This window comes from Cherax quadricarinatus, chromosome 65 (assembly GCF_038502225.1).
Source record: "Cherax quadricarinatus isolate ZL_2023a chromosome 65, ASM3850222v1, whole genome shotgun sequence".
NCBI classification, from domain to species: Eukaryota; Metazoa; Arthropoda; class Malacostraca; order Decapoda; family Parastacidae; genus Cherax; species Cherax quadricarinatus.
Genome location: NC_091356.1, coordinates 14,410,693 through 14,438,555, shown reverse-complemented (window position 1 = coordinate 14,438,555; position 27,863 = coordinate 14,410,693). Strand labels below are relative to the sequence as shown.

Genomic DNA, 27,863 nt, shown 5'->3' with positions numbered 1-27,863 from the left:
TGTGTTACCTGGAGTTTTTAATGTCATTATGTTAACTATATCCATATTGTGATTAAATTAAAAATCTGCTGCAAACTGCACAAATTTACTTAACAATAAACATATGTATTAATAGTCGTGAGACAGAATGGCTAATCACTAGAATGAAATAATATCCATTATCAGAATCACATGTAAGAATCACAAGAGGTTATTAATGGTGTAGCAGATAGGTTCACCCTCTGGATTGTACGTGCAAAGTGCCAGCTCAGACAGATACGTGGATTATTAAATATCATTCCTAAAAATATGCCCTGAAACTATCTACGATAAGTATATTTTCAGAATACTGAAACATAGTCATTACGTTGATTCGGAGGTTGGTATGATTCACTGGTACAGGTACTAACTCTCCTGCCTTAATCATCATCCTACACATCCTAAAGTCAAATGACTAGTGAGAGCCTCTTTGAGCTCCTCAGTAACGTGACATATGTGAGATGGAGAAGGATAAGTGTTTATAACACGTGATGTGTCACACATTCAGGGTGTTAGCAAGCACTGACCACTGATGTTTACAGTCAGTAAGCAAGGTGTTGAGGAGGAAGAAGGTGACTTGTAGCCTCCAGTTATCTTCTGCTCCGACTGCCATCTAGGTACATTCCACTAGACTGCTCTGCCCTTCTAGAAAATTGCAAAATTAGCTGTCTGAATATCTATCACCACCAGCGTTCCTGCGTCGCACCTCTAGCAAGTTGCAAGTTAAGCAATCTAACCATCTAGTGTCGTCAGTGTTCCTGCCACCCACTCTTAGAGAAGTTACAATCTTAGAAATCTACCAAACTACTTCAGTCAGTGCTTCCCTGATTCACGACCCGGAATAAAAGGTATGTGTCGAGACTGAGGAGAATGTAAGGGTTAAATGCAGCTATTAGAAATACGGCACTGTAAAGCGGCTTCCAGTTTGATGTTATATTAAGGTGAAATCTACACAGTGACGTAGGTCTTGTTCTCTCGCAGCTCATCCTGTGAGCTTTAGTTTATTTAGTTTATTCCGCTGAGGCGGAACGTATGGGCATTCCTGTAACACCAAGTAAAATAAGTCACACTGCATGATCTCCATGGGTTATTATATTAATGGTAAACAGTATCAACAAGCTGACGAGGTGGACATATGTGCAGGATCTGGGTATCTATTTTGTAGGCGTTTCGCCAATTAGTGGATTTATCAATACAGTACAGGGCCATAAAATGAAGACTGTAGAAATAGAGATGATGAGTTTCTCAGCCTTGAAGAATAATATACAGAAGATAGTGGTAGATGAGGTAATCAGTCCCTCACAAATTCATCAAGGACTAGCCTTGATGAATTTGTGTTATCAGAAACCGACATTAAGAATGCGAAGAATGTTTTCTTCAACTGTTGTGTGGTAAAAATGGCAAGGTTACTGAGTTGTGGATCTGGCACAAGAATGTAGATTTTAATTAATGATAACAATTAACTTTATCTCAGTAGTGGTAATTGCTGTTCTTAAACTCGTTTCACTTTTATAATAAGATGGTATACTGTACTTCTTATATGTTTTGGTTTACTCTAACTTTGAGTAAATAAGGTTACAGCTACGCAGAGAATTCAATAATAAGGTAAAAGGACCCCAATGGAAATAAGTCACTCTTGTCTGACTTTTTTGGGTTATCCCAGGTTCTCTACACATATGCTGCTATGTATGATAATTCTATGTAACTGTATTTGTGTATACCTGAATAAACTTACTTACTTATTAATCTTATTTTATTCTACACACTATACCCATATGTGATAGTCAGTCAGTATTCATGATGATAAGGGTGGAAATCATGTTGATCTTGTGGGGAAGAAATTGGTCAGAAGGTTACAGAGGTACATAATGGGTCCAGGAACATAGACTAAACACTCTATTAGCAAGAAATTGATAAAATCCCTGATGGATGATGCGTCTTCACAAATAAGATGCTATAACCTACAAACTGTCTTACACACACAAATTCTGTTGGCTGTGAAAGATACTCTAGCAGTCAAGTTTTTACCAGAATAACAGAAGTACATAATTAGTGAACTCTATTATGTGAGCATACCTGGAGAGGGTTTCGGGGGTCAACGCCCCCGCGATCCAGTCTGTGACCAGGCCTCATGGTGGATCAGGGCCTGATCAACCAGGCTGGATGAGGAAGGATATTCAATATATTACAGAGAACTGAATAAAGGTGCTATGTTAATTAACAAACTACAGTAGTAATGCACTATTTCTAGTAATATTGATTTCAATTTTAGTAGTAATAATTTGGTTTCATTATTAGCAAATTCGGTCACAGGGAGATTACAATGAAGCATAGACAGTGACTCAAAGGGTCTAGCTACAATTAAATTGTTTTCTTACTTTTTTCAGAGAAAGGTCGTGTTATTGTGGACCAGGTAAGTGTAGTGTAATATACGTTGTAGCTCTCCTTCCTTCGGCAAATTGACACTAAAGCTGTCAACTGGAGGAACAACTTCAAACTCTGGAAATTGAAACTGGATGGCTTGAGATTATTACTATAGTCATGTAGTAATGACAGTGGCAAAAATACTGTCTTCATCCCAGACGATAAACGAACATTTTTCTTTTTGGAAAGACCTAGTTGACTTTTCAGCCCCTTGAAGCAAAAGTGGTCCAGATAAATCCAACTAAGCTGGTTTAATATAAGTCTGAAGAGAACTTTCAAGCCAGTTCAAAGGTCAAAGTAAACGCATAAAAGTACTGGAGACTCCAGATGGATCCGATAAGCAAATGAAAGAGCCAAAACCCAAGATTTAAAAATCGAAGTGAAAAAGTCCTTAAAAAGGCAGAGAAACGTGCAATAAACTATTAAGTTTTATTTACATTTTATAAGATCAAAACTAAACACCAGTGCAAGTGTCCTTTCTTAGGAACCTTCAAAACTAAAGACTGAGAAAAGATCTAATGACTTTCACAACAATATGGAACTAAATGAAGAGTCGTACTGGAGAGATCGCAAAAGATCAAGCCACGACATGTCAATTCCTGACATTAAAATCACCAATACAGACACAGATAACGCTGACCAACAAAATCTGTGGGAGAGCAGAACTCCAGATTACTACCGCCGGCACTCGAGCACTGGATCAGGTCCACACACACAAACTGAGTGTCCAGCAGAGACACACTGCAGCGAATATTCGGTATCAGATCCGCGAGTGATTCCTTCATCAGGGCATGGCGACCAGTCTAAGTCATTAGATGAGGATGAGCCATCACTGCCTGTTGACACCGAGACTGTTCGTGCACTTCCTGATCTCTATGACTATATATCTCCCAAAGCCCCTGCAGCAGAGGGAAAAATACGTCCAAAAGTGAGTACGACGCCACCTGCAGCCGCCAAAGAAACACAGGAGCTGCGACTCCCTGCGTCTCCTGAAACTCGTCGCAAAGGATCCATCACTGATCTGTCATTCTACAACCAGCCGCGGAAGTCAATAACTGAATTCACGCCAAAAATGCAAGCACATATAGCAATGTTTGAGCCCTTATTACATGAACGCAGGATGAGCAATGGCTCAACTTCAAATGCAACATATTATGGATCAACAACGGATGTTAAACCTGATTTGAAACGTCGAAGATCAACCAGAGATGAACCTGATTTAGAACGTCGAAGATCAACCAGAGACGAACTTGATCTAGAACGTCGAAGATCAACCAGAGACGAACCTGATTTAGAACGTCGAAGATCAACCAGAGACGAACTTGATCTAGAACGTCGAAGATCAACCAGAGATGAACTTGATCTAGAACGTCGAAGATCAACCAGAGACGAACTTGATCTAGAACGTCGAAGATCAACCAGAGACGAACCTGATTTAGAACGTCGAAGATCAACCAGAGACGAACTTGATCTAGAACGTCGAAGATCAACCAGAGACGAACCTGATTTAGAACGTCGAAGATCAACCAGAGACGAACTTGATCTAGAACGTCGAAGATCAACCAGAGATGAACCAGATTTAGAACGTCGAAGATCAACCAGAGACGAACTTGATCTAGAACGTCGAAGATCAACCAGAGATGAACCAGATTTAGAACGTCGAAGATCAACCAGAGACGAACTTGATCTAGAACGTCGAAGATCAACCAGAGACGAACCTGATTTAGAACGTCGAAGATCAACCAGAGACGAACTTGATCTAGAACGTCGAAGATCAACCAGAGACGAACCTGATCTAGAACGTCGAAGATCAACCAGAGATGAACCTGATTTAGAACGTCGAAGACCAACCAGAGACGAACTTGATCTAGAACGTCGAAGACCAACCAGAGATGAACTTGATCTAGAACGTCGAAGATCAACCAGAGATGAACTTGATCTAGAACGTCGAAGATCAACCAGAGATGAACTTGATCTAGAACGTCAAAGACCAACCAGAGATGAACTTGATCTAGAACGTCAAAGACCAACCAGAGATGAACTTGATCTTGAACGTCGAAGATCAACCAGAGATGAACTTGATTTAGAACGACGAAGATCAACCAGAGATAAACTTGATTTAGAACGACGAAGATCACCCAGAGATGAACGTTATTTAGAACGTCGAGTTTCAGTTAAAAATAATGACCCAGGTTTTGAACGTCGAATTTTGACCACTGACGAATCAAATATGGAACATCGAGTATTAACCGGAGGTGATGAGTCTTCTTTGAGATATGGAGTTCTGACTACAGGTACAGTACTGTACCCGAGACCTGAAGATTCAGACGAGGAAGAAGTTGCAGCCACAGGGCGCCTTGTCTCGTTAAAAAATAAAATTCAGCAAATGGAATTCCGAAGATCAGTCAGCGAGAGCTCGGAGAGTCTGGAAGGACTCGAATCCAACAAGGAGACCAGTGAAGCTGAGATGTCAGAGATTAATGAAGTCGTGAAGCCTAGTGAGCTACACAGACTACCAACTGATTCCCTTCAACATCAGTCTGAAGGATCAGACAGTGAAATGGGGCCTGGGCATAAGGCTTTGCCAGACATATATGTCCGAAGATTCAGCGATTTGGTGGATGTAAATAATTCTGGAGAGGAGACAGAGATCGAAGAGAAATTCCAGAGGTTAGCGGAGCCATATCTTAAGTACCGGAAGTCAATCTCAGAACTGGAACCATATCTTCAGTACCAGGATGAGATCAATCAATTAGCGCCGGAGATTCAAGCACAGTGGTCAGCGGATGATGGAAGTCTGGAGAACGAAACTGTTGGTTCTCTGAACTTGCAGAGGTATAGTCCAAACAAGAGTTCTTTTTCAGTCAGCAAAGTTGTTGAACCCGACAGTAAGACAAGTGTAGATGTTGTGATGAGCCGGGACACTAACAGGACAAGTTTGCTAGACTCACATATCGAAATTTCTGAAAACACTGAGGCCACTCGGTCATTCAGATCGTCTAGTGAATCTTTACCTGAAACAAGAAACGAAATTCACCTCTCAGTAAGTGACGGAGTTAAAAGAGATGATCTCTCAACCTCAGGAAGCGACACGGAGTCTGACCTCGATGTAGACTGGACATTAAATGTTCCAGAGGAAAATCTTGGCTACAGGAAATCCACCGTTGACATAGTACCGGGTGGAGAGTCAAGCGACGACGCTGAACCAGAGCTCAAGACTTACCTGGTATCGGAGACGTGGGAGGACGGACGTGGAGGGCAGAGTCCAAGGAGCAGCAGCTCCGCTCTCAACAAGTCAGTCACTGAAATACTACTAGACACACAGAGTCGTCATTCCGGGGAGAAACCACAGTCATTCGCAAATGATGAACGGCGCATTTCAGTAAGTCTAGATGTGTTGAACTTCTTGGTTCGTCGAATGAGTAGCGAACCAATACCGGACCACAAGTCTCCAGTACCACCAGTTCTAAAAGTGGAAGAAACACAACTGACGCTTCATGAGCTGCCAAGAACATCAGCAGCGGGATTAGAGACTCGTTCACCTAGAGGTTCAACGGCAGGCTTGGAGTCTCGTTCACCTAGAGGTTCAGTGGCAGGCTTGGAAGCTCGTTCACCTAGAAGTTCAACGACAGGTTTGGAGGTTCGTTCACCTAGAGGTTCAACAGCAGGCTTGGAGGCTCGTTCACCTAGAGGTTCAACAGCAGGCTGGGAGGCCCGTTCACCTAGAGGTTCAACGGCAAGCTTGGAGACTCGTTCACCTAGAGGTTCAACAGCAGGCTTGGAGGTCCGTTCACCTAGAGGTTCAACGGCAGACTTGGAGACTCGTTCACCTAGAGGTTCAACAGCAGGCTTGGAAGCTCGTTCACCTAGAGGTTCAACGGAAGACTTGGAAACTCGTTCACCTAGACGTTCAACAGCAGGCTTGGAGGCTCGTTCGTCTAGAGGCTCAACAGCAGGCTCGGGGGCCAGTTCACCTAGAGGTTCAACGGCAAGCTTGGAGACTCGTTCACCTAAAGGTTCAACAGCAGGCTTGGAGACTCGTTCACCTAGAGATTCAACAGCAGGCTTGGAGATTCGTTCACCTAGAGGTTCAACGGCAGGCTTGGAGTCTCGTTCACCTAGAGGTTCAGTGGCAGGCTTGGAAGCTCGTTCACCTAGAAGTTCAACGACAGGTTTGGAGGTTCGTTCACCTAGAGGTTCAACAGCAGGCTTGGAGGCTCGTTCACCTAGAGGTTCAACAGCAGGCTGGGAGGCCCGTTCACCTAGAGGTTCAACGGCAAGCTTGGAGACTCGTTCACCTAGAGGTTCAACAGCAGGCTTGGAGGTCCGTTCACCTAGAGGTTCAACGGCAGACTTGGAGACTCGTTCACCTAGAGGTTCAACAGCAGGCTTGGAAGCTCGTTCACCTAGAGGTTCAACGGAAGACTTGGAAACTCGTTCACCTAGACGTTCAACAGCAGGCTTGGAGGCTCGTTCGTCTAGAGGCTCAACAGCAGGCTCGGGGGCCAGTTCACCTAGAGGTTCAACGGCAAGCTTGGAGACTCGTTCACCTAAAGGTTCAACAGCAGGCTTGGAGACTCGTTCACCTAGAGATTCAACAGCAGGCTTGGAGATTCGTTCACCTAGAGGTTCAATGGCAGTCTTGGAGGCTCGTTCACCTAGAGGTTCAACAGCAGGCTTGGAAGCCCGTTCACCTAGAGGTTCAACGGCTGGCATTGAGGTTCGTTCGCCAAGAGGTTCAATGACAGGCTTTGAGGCTCATTCACCTAGAGGTTCAATGGCAGGCTTGGAGGCTGGTTTATCCAGAGGTTCAATGGTAGTCTTGGAGGCTCGTTCACCTAGAGGTTCAACAGCAGGCTTGGAGGCTGACAGGTTAGAAGTCGCAGTCAGTGAAAACACCAGAAGACGCTCCATCAGTACAACTTTTGCGGAATTCCTGGCCAGCCAGTGCAGTGATGACCCGGCCCAGCTCGGAGATGACCCAGCACAGCTCGGAGATGGCCCAGCCCAGCTCGGAGATGACCCGGCCCAGCTCGGAGATGAACCCGGGCGACCTTCACAGCAGGATGCTGAACCGAGCGAGGCCTCTGTGCCCCTTGACATTTCAGCTTGTGATCCAAAAAGTAAATCTCCTAGAGGCTCAAGAGGAGTTATAGGTCGTAAATCATCCATAGTTTCAGCAGGTGACCTGGATGAACGTATTGTGCCCAAAGATTATGTATGTGAGATGAATGTTCATAAGCCATCTGGAACTACAAGTGGAGTGGACGACAGTTCACCGAGTGATTTAATGACTGATTTGGAGAATCCTGTGTCACCTGCTGGTTCTACGGATAACCTGGATAATCTGAATTTGCCAGGAGATTCAGAGGTAGATACTGGGAGTGGTTATTCTCCCAGAGAAACGATACCATTGATCAAACATCCCGGCTCAGACGATGAAGAGTCAACACCGAACACAGAGACCAATGGCTCAACACTTCGAATGACCCCTCGTCGCTCCATCAGCGATGTTGTTCCTGGGTTCCAAGGCCTTCAGTCCTTTCCTGAAGTGACCCATGAGAGGGAGTCGAAGAGCAAACTTCAATCTGTAGTGAGTAACGAACCTCGCGAGTCCATTGGCATGGAAATGTTTAATTATCTTGTGCGTCGGTTCAGTGGTGTGGAGACGCTATCTGATTTCCATGTTCCGCAGCTCCTGGGTCAAGGTGGTCAAGAAGCTAATAAACTTTTGAAAGATTCAGTAATGAGCCAAGAGAATCAAAGCTTATTCAAAGTCAGCCAAGAGGATACTAGCTCACTCGAAGATTCAGAGGCCAGCCAAGTGGATCAAAGCTCACTCAAAGGTTCAGGAGTCAGACAAGAGGGTCAAAACTTACTCAAAGATTCAAAGGTCGGTCAAAAGGAGCAGGGCTCACTCAATGGTTCAGAAGCCAGCCAAGAGGATTTCAGCTCATTCAGAGGTTCAATTAACGACCTCAGCGACCATCAGGCACTCACTGAGTATTCTTCACATCTTTATGTCAAAAAATATTTTAATGAATCTAGCAACGAAGAAAATATCCACAAGTCACCCAGAGATTCAATTGATGTCCACAAATCACCCAGAGATTCAATTGATGTCCACAAGTCACCCAGAGGTTCAGTTGATGTCCACAAGTCACCCAGAGGTTCAGTTGATGTTCACAATTCACCCAGAGGTTCAGTTGATGTCCACAAGTCACCCAGATGTTCAGTTGATGTCCACAAGTCACCCAGAAGTTCAGTTGATGTTGATATTCACGAGTCACCCAGAGGTTCAGCTGATGTCCACAAGTCACACAGAGGTTCAGCTGATGTTCACAACTCACCCAGAGGTTCAGTTGATGTCCACAAGTCACCCAGAGGTTCAGTTGATATTGATGCCCACAAGTTACCCAGAGGTTCAGTTGATGTTGATGTCTATAAGTCACCCAGAGGTTCAGTTGATATTGATGCCCACAAGTCACCAAGAGGTTCAATTGATGTTGATGCCCAAAAGTTACCCAGAGGTTCAGTTGATGTTGATGTCCAGAAGTCACCCAGAGGTTCAGTTGATATTGATGCCCACAAGTCACCCAGAGGTTCAAATGATGTTGATGTCCACGAGTCACCCAGTGGTTCAGTTGATGTTGATGTCTACATGTCACCCAGAGGTTCACTTGATAATGATGGCCACAGGTTACCTAGAGGTTCACTTGACCACAAGTCACCTAGTGGTTCAATTGATTTTGATGTCCACGAGTTATCCAGAGGTTCAATTGATGTTGATGTCCACAAGTTACCCGGAGGCTCAGTTGATGTGAACGAGTTACCCAGCAGTTTAGTTGATGTTGGTGTCTACAAGTCACCCAGAGGTTCAGATGATATTCACAAGTCACCCAGAAGTTCAATTGATGTTGATGTCCACACGTTGCCCAGAGGTTCAGTTGATGTTGATGTTCACAAGTTACCCAGAGGTTCAGTTGATGTTGATGTCCACAAGTTACCCAGAGGTTCAGTTGGTGTTGATGTCCACAAGTTACCCAGAGGTTCAGTTGATGTTGATGTCCACAAGTCACCCAGAGGTTCAGTTGATGTTGATGCCCACAAATCACCAAGAGGTTCAGTTGATGTTGATGCCCACAAGTCACCCACAGGTTCAGTTGATGTTGATGTCCACAAGTCACCCAGAGGTTCAGTTGATGTTGATGTTCACAAGTCACCCAGAGGTTCAGTTGATGTTGATGTCCACAAGCTACCCATAGGTTCAGTTGATATTGATGCCTACAAGTTACCCAGGGTTTCAGTTGATGTTGATGTCCACAAGTCACCCAGAGGTTCAGTTGATGTTGATGTCCACAAGCTACCCATAGGTTCAGTTGGTATTGATGCCTATAAGTTACCCAGAGGTTCAGTTGATGTTGATGCCTACAAGTTACCCAGAGGTTCAGTTGATGTTGATGTCCACAAGTTACCCAGAGGTTCAGTTGATGTTGATGTCCACAAGTTACCCAGAGGTTCAGTTGAGATTGATGTCCACAAGTTACCCAGAGGTTCAGTTGATGTTGATCTCCACAAGTCACCCAGAGGTTCAGTTGATGTATATAAGTCACCCAAAGGTTCATTTGATGTACACAAGTCACCCAGAGGTTCAATTGATGTTGATGTCCACACGTCACCCAGAGGTTCAGTTGATGTTGATGTTGATGCCTACAAGTTACCCAGAGGTTCAGTTGATGTTGATGTCCACAAGTTACCCAGAGGTTCAGTTGATGTTGATGTTCACAAGTCACCCAGAGGTTCAGTTGAGATTGATTCCCACAAGTTATCCAGGGGTTCAGTTGATGTATATAAGTCACCCAAAGGTTCATTTGATGTACACAAGTCACCCAGAGGTTCAATTGATGTTGATGTCCACACGTCACCCAGAGGTTCAGTTGATGTTGATGTTGATGTCCACAAGTCACCCAGAGGCTCAATTGACATCCACGAGTCACCCAGAGGTTCAATTGATGTTGATGTCCACAAGCCACCCAGAGGCTCATTTGATGTCCACAAGTCATCCAGAGGTTCGGTTGATGTTGATGTCCACGAGTCACCCATAGGTTCAACTGATGTCCACGAGTCACCCAGAGGTTCAGTTGATGTCCACAAATCACCCAGAAGTTCAGTTGATGTTGGTACCCACAGGTCACCCAGAGGCTCAATTGACATCCACGAGTCACCCAGAGGTTCAATTGATGTTGATGTCCACAAGCCACCCAGAGGCTCATTTGATGTCCACAAGTCACCCAGAGGTTCTGTTGATGTCCACGAGTCACCCATAGGTTCAACTGATGTCCACGAGTCACCCAGAGGTTCAGTTGATGTCCACAAATCACCCAGAAGTTCAGTTGATGTTGGTACCCACATGTCACCCAGAGGTTCAATTGATATTGATGTCCACAGGTCACCTGGAGGTTCAATTGATGTTGATGTCTACACGTCACCAAGAGGCTCAGTTGATGTTGATGCCCTCAGGATACCAAGAGGTTCAGTTGATGCCCACAAGTCACCTGAAGGTTCAGTTGCTGTTGCCAACAGGTCACCCAGGGATTCAGTTGGCGATGTTTACAGATCAACTAGGAGTTCAATTAATGATCTGGATATCCAAAGGTCACCCAAAGGTTCAACTACTGACGTTGGTGTTAATATGTCACCCAGAGGTTCGGTCGACCTTGATGTTCGCAGGTTACCCAGGGATTCAATTGACCTTTACTTAAGCAGGTTACCCAAAAGTTCAAGTGACCTGGATGTTCACAGGTCATCAAGAGGTTCAACTGAAGTTGATAACCACAGGTCTCAAATGGGTTCTACCACTGACCTGGATATTCAAAGATCGCCCAGGGGTTCAACAAATTACCTTGTTGCTCATGGGTCACCTAAGGGTTCAACAAGTGATCTGGATGACAAGAGATCACCCAGGGGTTCAGAAAGTGACCTTGTTGCTCAAAAGTCACCCAGAGATTCAACAAGTGATCTGGATGTCCAGAGGTCATCCAGGGGTTCAGCAAGTGACCGTGTTGCTCAAAAGTCACCCAGAGGTTCAACAAGTGAACTGGACCTTCACAGATCACCAAGGGGTTCAATGAGTTACTTAAGTAACGATCAGATCTCAAGAGAAACGACCAACAGCGCCGAGGTTATCAGTGATGATGAGTTTCTGGAGTGTGTCGAATATTGTGGACCTGAGCCTCACACTACCTGGACAGTTAGCAAGCATGTTGAACTAAATTCTGGTACCACCTGGGCAGTCAGTGAAGGACCGGACCCTGATACCACCTGGACAGTCAGTAAACATCTTGGACCGGATCCTGATACCACCAGGACAGCCAGTAAACATCTTGGACCGGACCCTGATACCACCTGGACAGTCAGTAAACATCTTGGACCGGATCCTGATACCACCAGGACAGCCAGTAAACATCTTGGACCGGATCCTGATACCACCAGGACAGCCAGTAAACATCTTGGACCGGACCCTGATACCACCTGGACAGTCAGTAAACATCTTGGACCTGATCCTGATACCACCCGGACAGTCAGTAAACAAGATGTCATCACCACACCGCCACCTTCATTGACCGAAGGCTCGATGGTACCTTCAAGAGATTCAGTGAAAAGCAAAATAAGCGGTGTGAAGGCTTCAGAAACTAACATTTATTCCTCTCGACAAGGGGACATGAAACTCGAAACAATTACGGAGTACTATCAAATGGATCTCGAGACTGGGGATTTGTATTACTACGAAGTACCAGATGTATTCACAGCCTTGTACTACCACATGCTGACCATCTTGTGCCTGCCAGACCTCGATTTTGTGGAGTACGAGCTTCCTTTCCCGGCCAAGCAGGCGCTCCAAGACACCAGAATGGACATTACCTCACAGCTGCAGAGTATAGGTATTCTTTCCTAAAACAGATCTCTCAATCTGAAAGAAAATCAGTTGAATCTATTGAATATATATAAAAGAGTAACCCTTTCAGTGAGTGCGAGTTACAAATCATTTTCTCATGAGTATACTCTGACGATAACCATGTTACAGGTGGAGGCTTGATGGAGCCAGCGGCGACCACGGATCCCTCACACGAATGGACAGCCATGGAGGATCTTCAAAAGCGTAAGAAGAATAAAACCATTGAAAGGTAAATGTTCCCCCATATTTTTCAAATATTTTCCACTATTTTATGTTTTTTTTCTTTACACTCTTCTTGAACACACGCAGGATCTCTGAATTGGTGAACACACTCACACGTCACCCACTCAGCTACTCCTATCTCAGCCCAGCAGGTGGTATTGTGCCTTATACAAGACCACAGACCTACATCCCTACTGCTGCCTCAGTGCCCTACCTCTCTCGAGGACAGGCACCGTACATGCCTTACACACCCACCACCTCAAGCTGACCACATCATGAGGAGCCAGTCTATCAGCATCCTGTCGGCCAACATTAGAGGTTTCATTACTAATGTTGGAGAGCTCACACAGTTTTGTGAACACTCGACGTCCCGACACGATAGCTGTTGTTGAAACATTTTTGGACGACAGGACTCCAGAAAATTTTGCAAGAATTGCTGGCTACACCTCATGGATGAGAAGAGACAGGCAAGGGCAAGGAGGAGGTGTTGCTGTGTGCTTCTCTAAAAGTGTACATGCCCAGCACATTGATGTTGCCACCCCTACTCATCTTGAAATGATGTTCTTCAAGCTCTGCATAAACACTAGTACCTCTCTGTACTAGCATGTGCAATGTACAGACCTCAGTGGCAACATGAAGACCCCATCAACTTCCTAATGGAAAATATTGACTCCCTTCTGCTACAACACAACTCTCAACATATCATAATTGTTGGTGACCTCAACCAACACCTTATATAAAGGGACTTTGATGACCTTCTTGCAGTATTTGACATGAGAAACTTTGTTGATTTCCCTACTCACATCTCTGGCTCCTCCCTTGACCCAGTAGTGAGTGATCCAGCAGAAGGTAGTCATTTGTCAACCCCTCGGCTACGTTGGATCACCTGACCACAAGGCTGTTTTTACGACACTAAAGATCTCAACAGAACGAAGTGAAGAGCCCACACACACAACCTGGCTATGGGAAAGAGGTAATTGGCCAGCCTTTTGCTCTGAGCTCGCCACCACCGATTGGAATGCTTTTCTCCAAGGGGATGTTAATAACCAAGTGAAAGCCTTCACTGGACACATCCTTAACCTACAAGAACACATTTCTCACCGGCAATATGTGACGAAGCCTACAGATCAGCCTTGGTTTAGCTTTCGTTGTAGAGAGGCTGCTACTGCTAAGTACAAGGCATGGCGAAGGTATAAGAGACATCCTACCACCTATAACAGGAACTTGCACAGGCAAGCCTGTAGGAATATGGGTGGCGTTCAAAAGTGGGCCATTGCTAAATGGGAGATGGACACAAAAAGAAAGGTAGCATCAGGTATGATAGGCTCCAAAACCTGGTGGTCCCTGGTCAAGGACAGACAAGGTTATCTGCCTGATGAACTCATTCCACCTCTAATCGACAGGATTGGATCACCTATACTAGAAGTCAAGAGAAAGCGGACCTCTTTGCCGAACACTTTGCTACCAAAATGCAAGTTCCTGATCCAGATGGGGACCCTCCTTGGCTAGCTGCAAGAACTGTGTCAAAACTGTCAGTGGTGACAATAAGGAAGGAAGAGGTGCATTTCCTTCTTAAATCGCTTGACCAAGAAAAGACTGTGGGCCCAGACAAGTTGAGCCCAAGATTGCTGAGATGTGCAGACCAGCTAGCAGCACCTCTAACTCGCATCTTTCAGCACTGCCTAGCACAGTGTAAATGGCCTTCTCTGTGGAAAGAGGCAAATGTAGTCCCTGTTCACAAAAGGAAGAGCAGACCAGAAATCAGCAACTGCAGACCAGTGTCACTCCTGTCAATCACTGGGAAACTCCTTGAGACAATAATCTCAAGACAAATGACAGAGTTTTTTGACTACCACTCGCTACTTTGTGACCGTCAATATGGCTTCAGGAAAGGTTACTCTGCTGCTGATCTGTTGTTAAACATCTCTACTAAGTGGCACCAGTCACTGGATGAATCCAAAGTCAGCTGTGTGGTACTGGACATTGCTGGTGCTTTCGTCCGGGTGTGGCACCAGGGCCTCTTAACAAAAGTGCAAGCTCTGGGAAATGCATGCTCTACGCTATGTCTCCTCAGTGACTGCCTTCATGGTAGATCTCTAAGGGTAGTTCTCAATGGAACAGAATCAGCAAGACATCCTATTAGGGCAAGTGTTCCACAAGCAAGCGTTCTGGGACCATTGTTATGGAATGTGTACTTCAATGAAGTTCTTCATCTCATCCCAGAATCCCATGCATATACAGACGACTGTACACTGACATTCACTTATCCAAGAGAAGAAATGCCAGATGCTCTAAGTTACATCAGTCACCAGCTAAGAGCTATATCAGCTTGGGGAAATAGATGGCAAATAACATTTGCACCTGAGAAATGATGATGATCTATAGGCACCATGGTGGTAATGCCGGTGCAATAGTAAGGATGAATGGGAGGGTGTTGGCATCTGGGGAAGAAGTTGATACCCTTGTGGTGAAATTTGGCTCCAAACTGACCATGAAAAACCACGTTGTAAATCTTGCAAACAAGGCAGTTAGGAAGCTTATAGCACTTCGCCGTATCTCGCATCTGCTTGACAGTAGGGTTTGCAAGATTTTGTACGAGGCATTAGTACGCTCACACCTTGAGTATGCTCCACTTTCTTGGTTCGCCTGCCCCCCTCTCATCTGCGACTGCTTGACAGAGTAGAGAACAGAACAAGACGTCTCATCTCTCGCCAGGACCAGTCCTGGATAGATCTGTCATTTCAGCAGAGCCTTCAACACAGGAGGGATGTGGGTGGCCTTACTATTATGTACAAGGCCAATATTGTCAAAGTACCACACTTGGAACCACTTCGAAGACAGCGTGAAGCAAGCTTTTATACCACAAGACGGGCAGAAAGCAGCAACTTCACTCTGGATGTACCCTTCTCCAGAACATCACTTCATCTGAGATCATTTATTCCCAGGATGACTCGAATATAGAACACATTCTTACAGCAGTGTGATGTCAACGAGATAAAGTCAGTTGATCAAATGAAAATGCTGGCCCACAGATAGCTCCAACTTCATCCTGTTCACTACTTGTATGTCTCATAACAATTAAAATGCTTTCAAATGAGATGATGCAGGTAACAGCTCTTAGCTTGTCAATAAAGTTAGGAATCCTTAACCTGTAAATAGTTTGTCAATAAAGCTAGGGATCCTTAACCTTGTCAAACCTTGTGTAAAAAAAAAGTCGGGGAGATGAGAGTGGTAGTAACAGTAGTGGTAGTGGTGTTACTGGTAGTAGTGGTACTAGAAGTAGTGGTGGTGCTAGTATTGGTGGCACTCGTAGCAGCGGCAGCGGTGGTAGTTTTACAGGAGTAATCATGGTAATAGTACCAATAATGTGGGTGTTTTGTGAAGTGTTCTAGCCATGTTACTGTGATTTGTACTCTTCTTTAATAATAATACTCTGGGGTACAGCATTACAGCAGTGACTTTCTGCGGGTGTGGGTTCCTGGGTATGTACCAGATAGGTGCAGCCACGTACCTCCAGGAACATGTCCCTCAGTTGCTGCAGGGTCGTCTTGGAGGGTCGTCCGTGGGTTCCCTGCTGGCCACCACAATCGTCTGTGGTATTCCCTTGCAGGTCGGTCCCCATTTCTTTCGTTTTCACTCGGCTAACATTATCATTAAGTTCTTTGGAAAGCGCAGAACTCGTAGGGGTCATATAGCACCTAAAGTAATGCACATTGTTGCAGCTGGTTCGTGAGACACTACTGAAGACAGCCAAGGCATCGCGAGCCCACACCTTGGGCCCCTTCAGCCCATTCTTTCCCCTGGAGGAGCCGCTTCTCAAGAACTTGCTGGAGATGCTACCGGAAGATGCTCACATCCGTGCCTCAGGTCGCCTCCACCTCTCCCTAACTCGTGCCTCGACATTGGAAAATGAGGTACAGTGCAAATACACACACACACACACACACAACAGTATAGGTAGTGAGTACAGTATCACTAATACTTATGAGTGAGCACAATATTAGTGTTACATATAAAACATGCGTTGTGAATGAGAACAGTATTACTGATAGGTGTTTAACATAGGTTGTGAGCGAGTACAAGACACGGGATGAGCTGCTACAAGCAATGTTGTGCTGCTGCTTCCTACCAGGAGTCTCGGGCTTCTCCTTGCCAACCTTCCAGGGGCGCAGGTTAGTATTTAATATATATATATATATATATATATATATATATATATATATATATATATATATATATATATATATATATATATATATATATATATATATATATATATATATGCAATAAGATCACAGTAAACAGGTGATTTAAGAATATGCAAAACAACCACTCTGAAAGAATAGAGAAATTCCAAGCGCTTTCGTGACTACTCACATTATCAAGGAACTATGAAAGTAAAGCATCCAAGGAAGCTATATAAGGGGTCTGGCCAACACCTCACTATCAGATCCCACAACGGTTAAACACCTGACGCGCGCCGACCCAACTTGGATAGGTCCTTTGCACAACTCACCCACAAACTATTCTACCCAATAAAATTTAAAAATTATTATTTGTCCAGTGTATTATTAAATTCTTCCCAAATTCTATTAATTATAAATGGATCTAATTTATATAAACCAAAGGAAATATTCATATTATTGTCAAAACTGCTTTTTATGAAACAAGATTCAATTATATTCCTGTCGACCATGGACTTGCTTGATACTACTTTCTCAACTTTTTGAAAATCAATTGGATGGTTAAAATCTCTATTTATTCATGTAAGAGATTTTAACCATCCAATTGATTTTCAAAAAGTTGAGAAAGTAGTATCAAGCATGTCCATGGTCGACAGGAATATAATTGAATCTTGTTTCATAAAAAGCAGTTTTGACAATAATATGAATATTTCCTTTGGTTTATATAAATTAGATCCATTTATAATTAATAGAATTTGGGAAGAATTTAATAATACACTGGACAAATAATAATTTTTAAATTTTATTGGGTAGAATAGTTTGTGGGTGAGTTGTGCAAAGGACCTATCCAAGTTGGGTCGGCGCGCGTCAGGTGTTTAACCGTTGTGGGATCTGATAGTGAGGTGTTGGCCAGACCCCTTATATAGCTTCCTTGGATGCTTTACTTTCATAGTTCCTTGATAATGTGAGTAGTCACGAAAGCGCTTGGAATTTCTCTATTCTTTCAGAGTGGTTGTTTTGCATATATATATATATATATATATATATATATATATATATATATATATATATATATATATATATATATATATATATTTTTTTTTTTTTTTTTCAACAAGTCGGCCGTCTCCCACCGAGGCAGGGTGACCCAAAAAAAAGAAAGAAAATCCCCAAAAAGAAAATACTTTCATCATCATTCAACACTTTCACCACACTCACACATTATCACTGCTTTTGCAGAGGTGCTCAGAATATAACAGTTTAGAAGCATATACGTATAGAGATACACAACATATCCCTCCAAACTGCCAATATCCCAAACCCCTCCTTTAAAGTGCAGGCATTGTACTTCCCATTTCCAGGACTCAAGTCCGACTATATGAAAATAACCGGTTTCCCTGAATCCCTTCACTAAATATTACCCTGCTCACACTCCAACAGATCGTCAGGTCCCAAGTATCATTCGTCTCCATTCACTCCTATCTAACACGCTCATGCACGCTTGCTGGAAGTCCAAGCCCCTCACCCACAAAACGTCCTTTACCCCCTCTTTCCAACCCTTTCGAGGACGACCCCTACCCCTCTTTCCTTCCCCTATAGATTTATATGCTTTCCATGTCATTCTACTTTGATCCATTCTCTCTAAATGACCAAACCACCTCAACAACCCCTCTTCTGCCCTCTGACTAATGCTTTTATTAACTCCACACCTTCTCCTAATTTCCACACTCCGAATTTTCTGCATAATATTTACACCACACATTGCCCTTAGACAGGACATCTCCGCTGCCTCCAACCGTCTCCTCGCTGCTGCATTTACCACCCAAGCTTCACATCCATATAAGAGTGTTCGTACTACTATACTTTCATACATTCCCTTCTTTGCCTCCATAGATAACGTTTTTTGACTCCACATATACCTCAACGCACCACTCACCTTTTTTCCCTCATCAATTCTATGATTAACCTCATCCTTCATAAATCCATCCGCCGACACGTCAACTCCCAAGTATCTGAAAACATTCACTTCTTCCATACTCCTCCTCCCCAATTTGATATCCAATTTTTCTTTATCTAAATCATTTGATACCCTCATCACCTTACTCTTTTCTATGTTCACTTTCAACTTTCTACCTTTACACACATTCTCAAACTCATCCACTAACTTTTGTAATTTTTCTTTAGAATCTCCCATAAGCACAGTATCATCAGCAAAAAGTAACTGTGTCAATTCCCATTTTGAATTTGATTCCCCATAATTTAATCCCACCCCTCTCCCGAACACCCTAGCATTTACTTCTTTTACAACCCCATCTATAAATATATATATTATATATATATATATATATATATATATATGTATATATATATATATATATATATATATATATATATATATATATATATATATATATATATATATATATATATATGCAATAAGATCACAGTAAACATTATATATATATATATATATATATATATATATATATATATATATATATATATATATATATATATATATATATATATGAACTTACCTAATTGTGGTTGCAGGGGTCGAGACTCAGCTCCAGGCCCCGCCTCTTCACTGAGTGCTACTAGATCGTCCCCCTGCTCCATGAGCTTTATCATACCTCATCTTAAAGCTATGTATGGTTCCTGCCTCCACTACCTCACTTGCTAGACTACTATACTTCCTGACTACTCATTGGCTGAAGAAATACTTCCTAACATCTCTCTGACTCATCTGAGTCTTCAACTTCCAACTGTGACCCCTTGTTTCTGTGTCCCCTCTCTGGAACATCCTGTCTCTGTCTACCTTGTCTTCTCCACGCAGTATTTTGTATGTCGTTATCATGTCTCCCCTAACCCTCCTGTCCTCCAGTGTCGCCAGGCCGATTTCCCTCAGTCTTTCTTAATAGGACATTCCCCTTAACTCTGGAACTAACCTTGTCGCAAACCTTCGCACTTTCTCTAATTTCTTGACGTGCTTGATCAAGTGTGGGTTCCAAACTGGTGCTGGGCCTGACGTACACGGTGTACAGTGTCTTGAACGATTCCTTACTAAGGTATCGGAACGCTATTCTCAGGTTTGCCAGGCGCCCATATGCTGCAGCAGTTATCTGGTTGTGTGCTTCCGGAGACGTGCTCGGTGTTATACTCACCCCAAGATCTTTCTCCTTGAGCGAGGTTTGCAGTCTTTGGCCACCTAGCCTATACTCCGTCTACGGTCTTCTTTGCCCTTCCCCGATTTTCATGACTTTGCATATGGCGGGGTTAGATTTGAGAAGCCAGTTGCTGGACCAGATGTCCAGCCTGTCCAGGTCTCTTTGAAGTCCTGCCTGATCCTCATCTGATTTAATTCTCCTCATTAACTTCACATCATCTGCGATCAGGGACACTTCTGAGTCTAACCCTTCCATCATGTCATTCACATATACCAGAAATAGCACTGATCCCAGGACCGACCCCTGTGGGCCCCCGCTTGTCACAGGTGCCCACTGTGATACCTCGTTACGTACCATGACTCGATGTTGCCTCCCTGTCAGGTATTCTCTGATCCAATGCAGCACCCTTCTTGTTACATGCGCCTGATCCTCTAGCTTCTGCACCAATCTCCTGTGAGGACCTGTGTCGAAGGCCTTCTTGCAGTCCAAGAAGATGCAATCAACCCTCCCCTCTCTCTTGTGTCTTACTTCGGTTACTTTATCATAAAACTCCAGTAGCTTTGTGATACAGAATTTTCCTTCCGTAAAACCATGCTGGTTGGCGTTTATACTCTTGCTCCGTTCCAGGTGCTCCACCACTCTCCTCCTGATAATCTTCTCCATTACTTTGCATACTTTGCATGTCAGTGACACTGGTCTATAGTTTAGTGCCTCCTTTCTGTCTCCTTTTTTAAATATGGGTGCTACATTTGCCATCTTCCATACCTCAGGTAGTTGCCCAGTTTCAAGGGATGTATTGTTTGCAATCGTGTCATTACGATTTCGTGAGTCATTGAAGATTGTGGTTAGTGGCACACACAGCATTTCTGCTCCCTCTCTAAACACCCACGGGGAGATCTAACACTTGTTGGTGTATTCCTTGATGGCGTCCCCCTCTGTTCTGTCCACCCAGAGGCCTTCCTGTCTCCACTGTAAATACTTTCTTAAATCTCTTGTTGAGCTCCTCAATTACCTCTGATCGATTCTGGTGAGTTCCCCACCTTCTTTCCTCAGCCTGACCACCTGGTCTTTGACTATCTTCCTCCTAATGTGGCTGTACAGCAGTTTTGGGTCAGACTTGGCTTTCGATGCTATGTCATTTTCATACTGTCGCTGGGCCTCCCTCCTCATCTGTGCATACTCGTTTCTGGCTCTTCGATTAGTTTCTCTATTTTCCTGGGTCCTTTGCCTCATGTATCTTTTCCATTCTCTGTTGCACTTAGTTTTTGCCTCCCTACACCTCCGGGTAAACCAAGGACTCGCTTTGGTCTTCCCATTATTTCTATTGCCCTTGGGAACTAACCTTTCCTCTGCCTCCCTGCATTTTCTTGATACGTATTCCATCATTTCATATACTGACTTTCCTGCCAATTCTCTGTCCCACTGACCCTCCTGCAGGAAGTTCCTCATACCTGTGTAGTTCCCCTTTTTATAATTTGGCTTTTCCCATCCAACTCCTGTTACCCTCTCTACTTGTAATTCTACTATGTATTCAAAACACAGAACCATGTGATCACTAGCTCCAAGGGGCCTCTCATATGTGATGTCCTCAGTGTCTGAACTGCTCAGGGTGAACACAAGGTCCAGTCTTGCTGGTTCATCCTCCTTTATCTCTCTGGTAGTGTTCTTAACATGTTGATGCATAAGGTTTTCCAGTACCACATTCATCATCTTGGCTTTCCATGTTTCAGGACCCATGTATGACTCCAGGTTTTCCCAATCAATCTCCCTGTGGTTGAAATCGCCCATAACCAGTAACTTTGCTCTGCTCGAGTGAGCCCTTCTTGCCACCTCGGCCAGTGTGCCCACCATTGCTCTGTTGCTCTCTTCGTATTCCTCTCTTGGCCTTCTGCAGTTCTGTGGTGGATTATACATCACTGCAATGACTACCTTATGTTACCCGGACTGAAGTGTACCTACTATGTAGTCCCTCAAATCTCGCCCATGCCTTCCATTTCCTGAAATCTCCATCGGTCTTTTATGAGCAGTGCAACCCCTCCTCCCCCTCTGCTCCTTCTGTCTTTCCTCAGGCTCTGATATCCTGGTGGGAAGATTGCATCTGTTATTGTCTCTGTGAATTTCGTTTCTGTGACTGCTATGATGTCTGGGGACCTCTCCTATCAAACACGCTCAAGCATACCTGCTGGAAGTCCAAGCCCCTCACCCACAAAACCTCCTTTACCCCTTCCTTCCAACATTTTCGAGGACGACCCCTACCCCACCTTCCTTCCCCTACAGATTTAAATGCTCTCTATGTCATTCTACTTTGATCCATTCTCTCTAAATGACCAAAGCACCTCAACAACCCCTCTTCAGCCCTCTGACTAATACTGTTATTAACTCCACACCTTCTCCTAATTTCCACACTCCGATTTTCTGCATAATATTTACACCACACATTGCCCTTAAACAGGATATCTCCACTGCCTCCAACCTCCTCCTCACTGCTGCATTCACAACCCTCATTTGGCGTCAGGAAAACATCGGATAGGCTTGTGTTTACCAAATTCTGTGGCTCTCTCATAAAAAAATAATTTTGATCTTCGACTCTCAGTCTGGTTAGCGGCTTGCTAAAAACTGAGTCATATTGGGACTTGAGTAGCTCACTCATTTCCTTGCTGTCATCTGTGTAGGACCCATCTTGTTTAAGTAGGGCCCAATACTGGATGTTGTTCTCGACTTTGATTTGGCATAAGAAAAGAAATACTTTGGGTTTCTTTCGATTTCATTTATGGCTTTTAGTTCTACCCGCGATTCCTCACTCCTATAAGATTCCTTTTGCTTTATTTCGATGTTTGCTATTTCTCTGACCCGTGTCTCCCTAAGCATTTCAGATATATTGGCCTCTTTTAGCCGCTCTGTTATTCTTTTCCGTCGCCTGTAAAGGGAGCGCCTGTCTCTTTCTATTTTACATCTACTCCTCCTTTTTCTTAAAGGAATATGCCTTGAGCATACATCGAGTACCACAGAGTTAATCTGTTCTAGGAATATATATATGTACATGTATATATATATATATATATATATATATATATATATATATATATATATATATATATATATATATATATATATATATATATATATATATATATAGTCAGAGGATCTCACCTTCAAGGACCATAACATTGTATCAATCGCATCTGCTAGAAAAATGACAGGATGGATAATGAGAACCTTCAAAACTAGGGAGGCCAAGCCTATGATGACACTCTTCAGGTCACTTGTTCTATCTAGGCTGGAATATTGCTGCACACTAACAGCACCTTTCAAGGCAGGTGAAATTGCTGACCTAGAAAATGTACAGAGAACCTTCACGGCGCGCATAACGGAGATAAAACACCTCAATTACTGGGGGCGCTTGAGGTTCCTAAACCTGTACTCCATGGAACGCAGGCGGGAGAGATACATGATTATATACACCTGGAAAATCCTAGAGGGACTAGTACCGAACTTGCACACGAAAATCACTCACTACGAAAGCAAAAGACTTGGCAGACGATGCAACATCCCCCCAATGAAAAGCAGGGGTGTCACTAGCACGTTAAGAGACCATACAATAAGTGTCAGGGGCCCGAGACTGTTCAACTGCCTCCCAGCATACATAAGGGGGATTACCAACAGACCCCTGGCAGTCTTCAAGCTGGCACTGGACAAGCACCTAAAGTCGGTTCCTGACCAGCCGGGCTGTGGCTCGTACGTTGGTTTGCGTGCAGCCAGCAGCAACAGCCTGGTTGATCAGGCTCTGATCCACCAGGAGGCCTGGTCACAGACCGGGCCGCGGGGGCGTTGACCCCCGGAACTCTCTCCAGGTAAACTCCAGACACTTCCCTGCTCCATGGGATATTACCCCATTCCAAACTACCATTCCTCCATTTCCCCCCAAAACTCTTTTTAAATCACAACCAAAGCTTTGTCTCGAAGCCAAACATGATGCCTTAAGCTGTGTTGATAACTTAGTCACACAGAACACCCTTTCACAAATTATTTATGTTGATGGTTCTGTTCACCAGTCCACTGGTGCAGCTGGTAGTGCTGCTGTCATACAGAGTGATGGCTCTCATAAATTGGAGCACGCATCAATAACTGGGCCTCTACTCTTCAAACACAACTGTTTGCCATACTCCTTGCACTCAAATGCGTCCATGTATCTAAGGTTGAGGTTGACACTTTAATTGTAACTGATTCTCTGTCATCCATAAATGCTCTCAACTCATTAAGTATAAATTGTGGCATGCTTGTGTCAGAAGCCAGACACAGGTATGGTAAGATTGTGGACAGTGGAGTCAGAGTGCACATGCTGTGGATTTCATCTCACTTTATTATACATATTATTATAATAAATTATTATTATTATAATCAAGGGGGAAGCGCTAAACCCGGAGGATTATACAGCGCCTGGGGGGGGGATGTGGAAGGCATTCAGGCTTAATTTGGGGAACTGGAGCAGATCCAATTCCCTAAATCAAGAGCCCCTCACCAACATCAAGGAACCTTCCTTGAGGGGTATTATAATAAAAAAAGAAGCGCTAAACCTTTATTATACATAAATGGTGGACTTAACTCCAGGTGGTGTTAAGTACAGTGTCTATAGTCCAAAGGAGGGATGGGGATATTGTTCGGATCATCTTGACTCTTGATATTGGCACAATTCTGGCATAGTAATTAAATGAGTGACAATAGAAGCATTTCTTCCTTTTTTTTTTGTTTTGGTCACCCTTCCTAGGTGGGAGATGCCAATTAAAAAATTATGGCGCCAAACCCACATGGGTAACACAACAGCTCCAGAATGGCAGGTCACAATATTTGATCCAAGAGAATTATTATTATTATAATCAAAAAGAAGCGCTAAGCCACAAGGGCTATACAGCGATCCAAGAGAAGATCGTTTCACTTTCTTCAATCAAGAATTATTTTCATGGGGGAGTTTACCTGGAGAGAGTTTCGGGGGTCAACGCCCCCGCGGCCCGGTCTGTGACCAGGCCTCCTGGTGGATCAGCGCCTGATCAACCAGGCTGTTGCTGCTGGCTGCACGCAAACCAACGTACGAGCCACAGCCCGGCTGATCAGGAACTGACTTTAGGTGCTTGTCCAGTGCCAGCTTGAAGACTAATTATTATAATCATGGGGAGCGCTAAGCCCGTAGACAGCGCACGTGGGGCGAGGGGATGGAAGATATTCGGACTTAATTCAGGGAACTGGAGCACAGACCCAATTCCCTAGATCAAGAGCCCCTCACCAGCGTCAAGGAACCTCCCTTGAGAGGAGGGGGGGTGAGCTAAACCCGTTGGGATTATACTGCACTCTTGAGGGGAGGAAATGGAAGGAATTAAGGCTCAATTCAGGCATCTGGATCAGGACCAATTTCCTAGATCAAGAGCCCCTCACCAGCATCAAGGAACCTTCATTGAGGGAAAGTTCAGTCAAGAAGCTATCACAAGTTTCAAGGCACTCTCCTGCCTTCAGTACCTGGAGGGGGTTTTCAGGGGTCAACACCCCCGTGGCCCAGTCCATGACAGGCTTCGCAGTAGATCAGGGCCTGATCATTATAATCAAAACCAAGCACTAGGGCCTGATCAACCAGACTTTTACTGCTGGCCACACACAGTCTAATGTACAAACTACAGCCCAGCTGGTCAAGTACATACTAACTTTAGGTGTCTGTCCGGCTCCCTCTTGAAGACAGCCAGGGGTCTATTGGTAATCCCCCTTATGTATGCTGGGAGGCAGCTGAAGTCCTGAGCCCCTGACACTTATTGCGTCGTCTTTTAGTATACTCATGGCACCCCTGCTTTCATTTGGAGGATGTTGCACCACCTGCCGAGTCTCTTGCTTTCGCAGGGAGTTTTTTTCATGTGCAGAATTGGGATTAATCCCTCTAGGATTTTCCAAGGAAATAATTTCCCACCGAGGTAGCATGACCTAAAAAGAAAAACCCAAAAAGAAAGAATACTTTCATCATTCAACACTTTCACCATCACTCATATATAATCACTGTCTTTGCAGAGGCGCTCAGATACGACAGTTTAGAAGTCCCCCCAAACTGCCAATATCCCAAACCCCTCCTTTAAAGTGCAGACATTGTACTTCCCATTTCCAGGGCTCAAGTCCGACTAACCGGTTTCCCTGAATCCCTCCACAAAATATTACCCTCTCACACTCCAATAGTTTGTCAGGTATCAAAAACCGTTCGTCTCCATTCATTCCTAACATGCTCACACATGCTTGCTGTTAGTCCAAGCCCCTCACCCACAAAACCTCCTCTACCCCCTCCCTCCAATTATATTTTAATTATTTTATTAACACACTGACCATCTCCTACTGAGGTAGGGTGACCCAAAGAGGAAACATTCACCATTACTCATTCAGTAGCTGTCTCTACGGATGTGTGCAGCAATCGCAATTCAGATTGTGATAGTATTACAGTACATTATATTCACAAAAAAGTGCTAAACCAATATGGGTTATAGAATAAATGGAAATTATATAGTGTGTTGGTGCTTTTGTCACAGGTACCTGGATGGAGGAATGAGCAACAACATGCCACTGAAGGGACCCAACACTCTCAGCATTAATGCCTTCGCTGGAGAGTTTGATATCTGTCCCGAGGATGACATCCAGAGCTATGGTCCCACCACAGCCTTCAACCAGACATTAGAGATGTCTAATGAGAACCTCAGAAGGTTCTATTTGGCTCTGGTACCACCAGAACCTGATGAGCTGGATGTATTCTTCAGCCATGGTTATACCGATGCTCACAAGTACATTACTGGTGCCTAGTGTTATTTTAATTATTATTACTTCAAGTGTTGGACCCATGAGATAACCATTCAGGAAAAGATGTCATAAAAAACCTGCAATCAGGAAACTTATGAAGTTTCAGTCCATGCTGGACCACTGTCAAATTACAACTGTAATAACTTGACAATGATCCAGATGGACCATATCATCATAATATTCCTCCCTTCTTTGTGGGTTATTTGTGAATTGTTCCAGCCACAGTATTGCCACTTTCACATTTTCAATTCTTCTCATCATAACTAAGCGCTAAACCCAAAAAGTTATACAGCTACATTTTCAGAGAGAAATAGAGAAGCCTCAATCCTCCAGCACACTACCTTAATACTCACATATTTCTTGTAGTGTTGATAATCTGGGTAATCTCTGCTGTGTTGCTTTGTTTGCATTTAATTCTTATTCTAAGTCATGGGATAGTAATAAACCTGCAAAGGGTTATACCGTGCCTGTGAAATGGGAGTTAAGCAGATCTGATCCAAAAGAGGAGAGATCTGGCCTAATTTCTTGGATCAAGATCATCTCAACAGAAGGAACAGAATCCTTCACATGTTGACATTTGTCCTAGTAAATACAGTTACATATTTTCTTCTTGTACACTGGAACCTCGGTTTTCGTTTGCCCTGGTTTTCGATAACTTTTTTTGTCAAAATTTTGTCCCAGTTTCATTCATTATCTCTGTTTTCGGTGGTCCACCGTACTGAATGTGTCCGCCTGCCCATGCCCACACAAAGCATCCCACACGTTTTGAGTCAGTCTGGCTTTGTTTTTTGTCGATTGAGCATTACCCTGTGCATTCATCCAAACCATTTTGTAACAATCCATTGGTTTTTGTGCTTGTTTATTGAATGCACCTGCTAAATAAGTCACCATGGGGCCAAAGAAAGTTCCGAGTGCCAACCCTTTGATAAAGAAAGCAAGAAACATGATAGAATTCAAGAAAGAACTCATAGCAAAGTACGGAGCTGGATGTGAGTGGCCAGGATGTGAGAGAGTTGGTGGATGACCACAGGGAAGAGCTAACCACTGAAGAGCTGCAACACCTTCAACTCCAACAGC

General features: G+C 43.9%; 1 protein-coding gene across 3 annotated transcripts; it reads left to right on the top strand.

The window, feature by feature from the left end:
* Positions 1 to 539: 539 nt before the first annotated feature.
* LOC128700548 (uncharacterized) lies at positions 540 to 27,472 on the top strand. Of its 3 annotated transcripts, none has more exons than XM_053793815.2 (8): positions 540 to 866; positions 2,406 to 9,959; positions 9,996 to 12,383; positions 12,527 to 12,626; positions 16,064 to 16,229; positions 16,342 to 16,533; positions 16,685 to 16,791; positions 26,522 to 27,472. In XM_053793815.2, the coding sequence occupies exons 2-8, from the start codon at positions 2,978 to 2,980 to the stop codon at positions 26,787 to 26,789; spliced, it is 10,203 nt and encodes a 3,400-aa protein (XP_053649790.2). In that variant the 5' UTR covers positions 540 to 866; positions 2,406 to 2,977; the 3' UTR covers positions 26,790 to 27,472. The 3 variants fall into 3 exon arrangements, with proteins under 3 accessions (XP_053649790.2, XP_069955072.1, XP_053649789.2); XM_070098971.1 differs by having other exon boundaries at positions 2,406 to 10,739; positions 10,800 to 12,383; XM_053793814.2 differs by having other exon boundaries at positions 2,406 to 12,383.
* Positions 27,473 to 27,863: the final 391 nt, after the last annotated feature.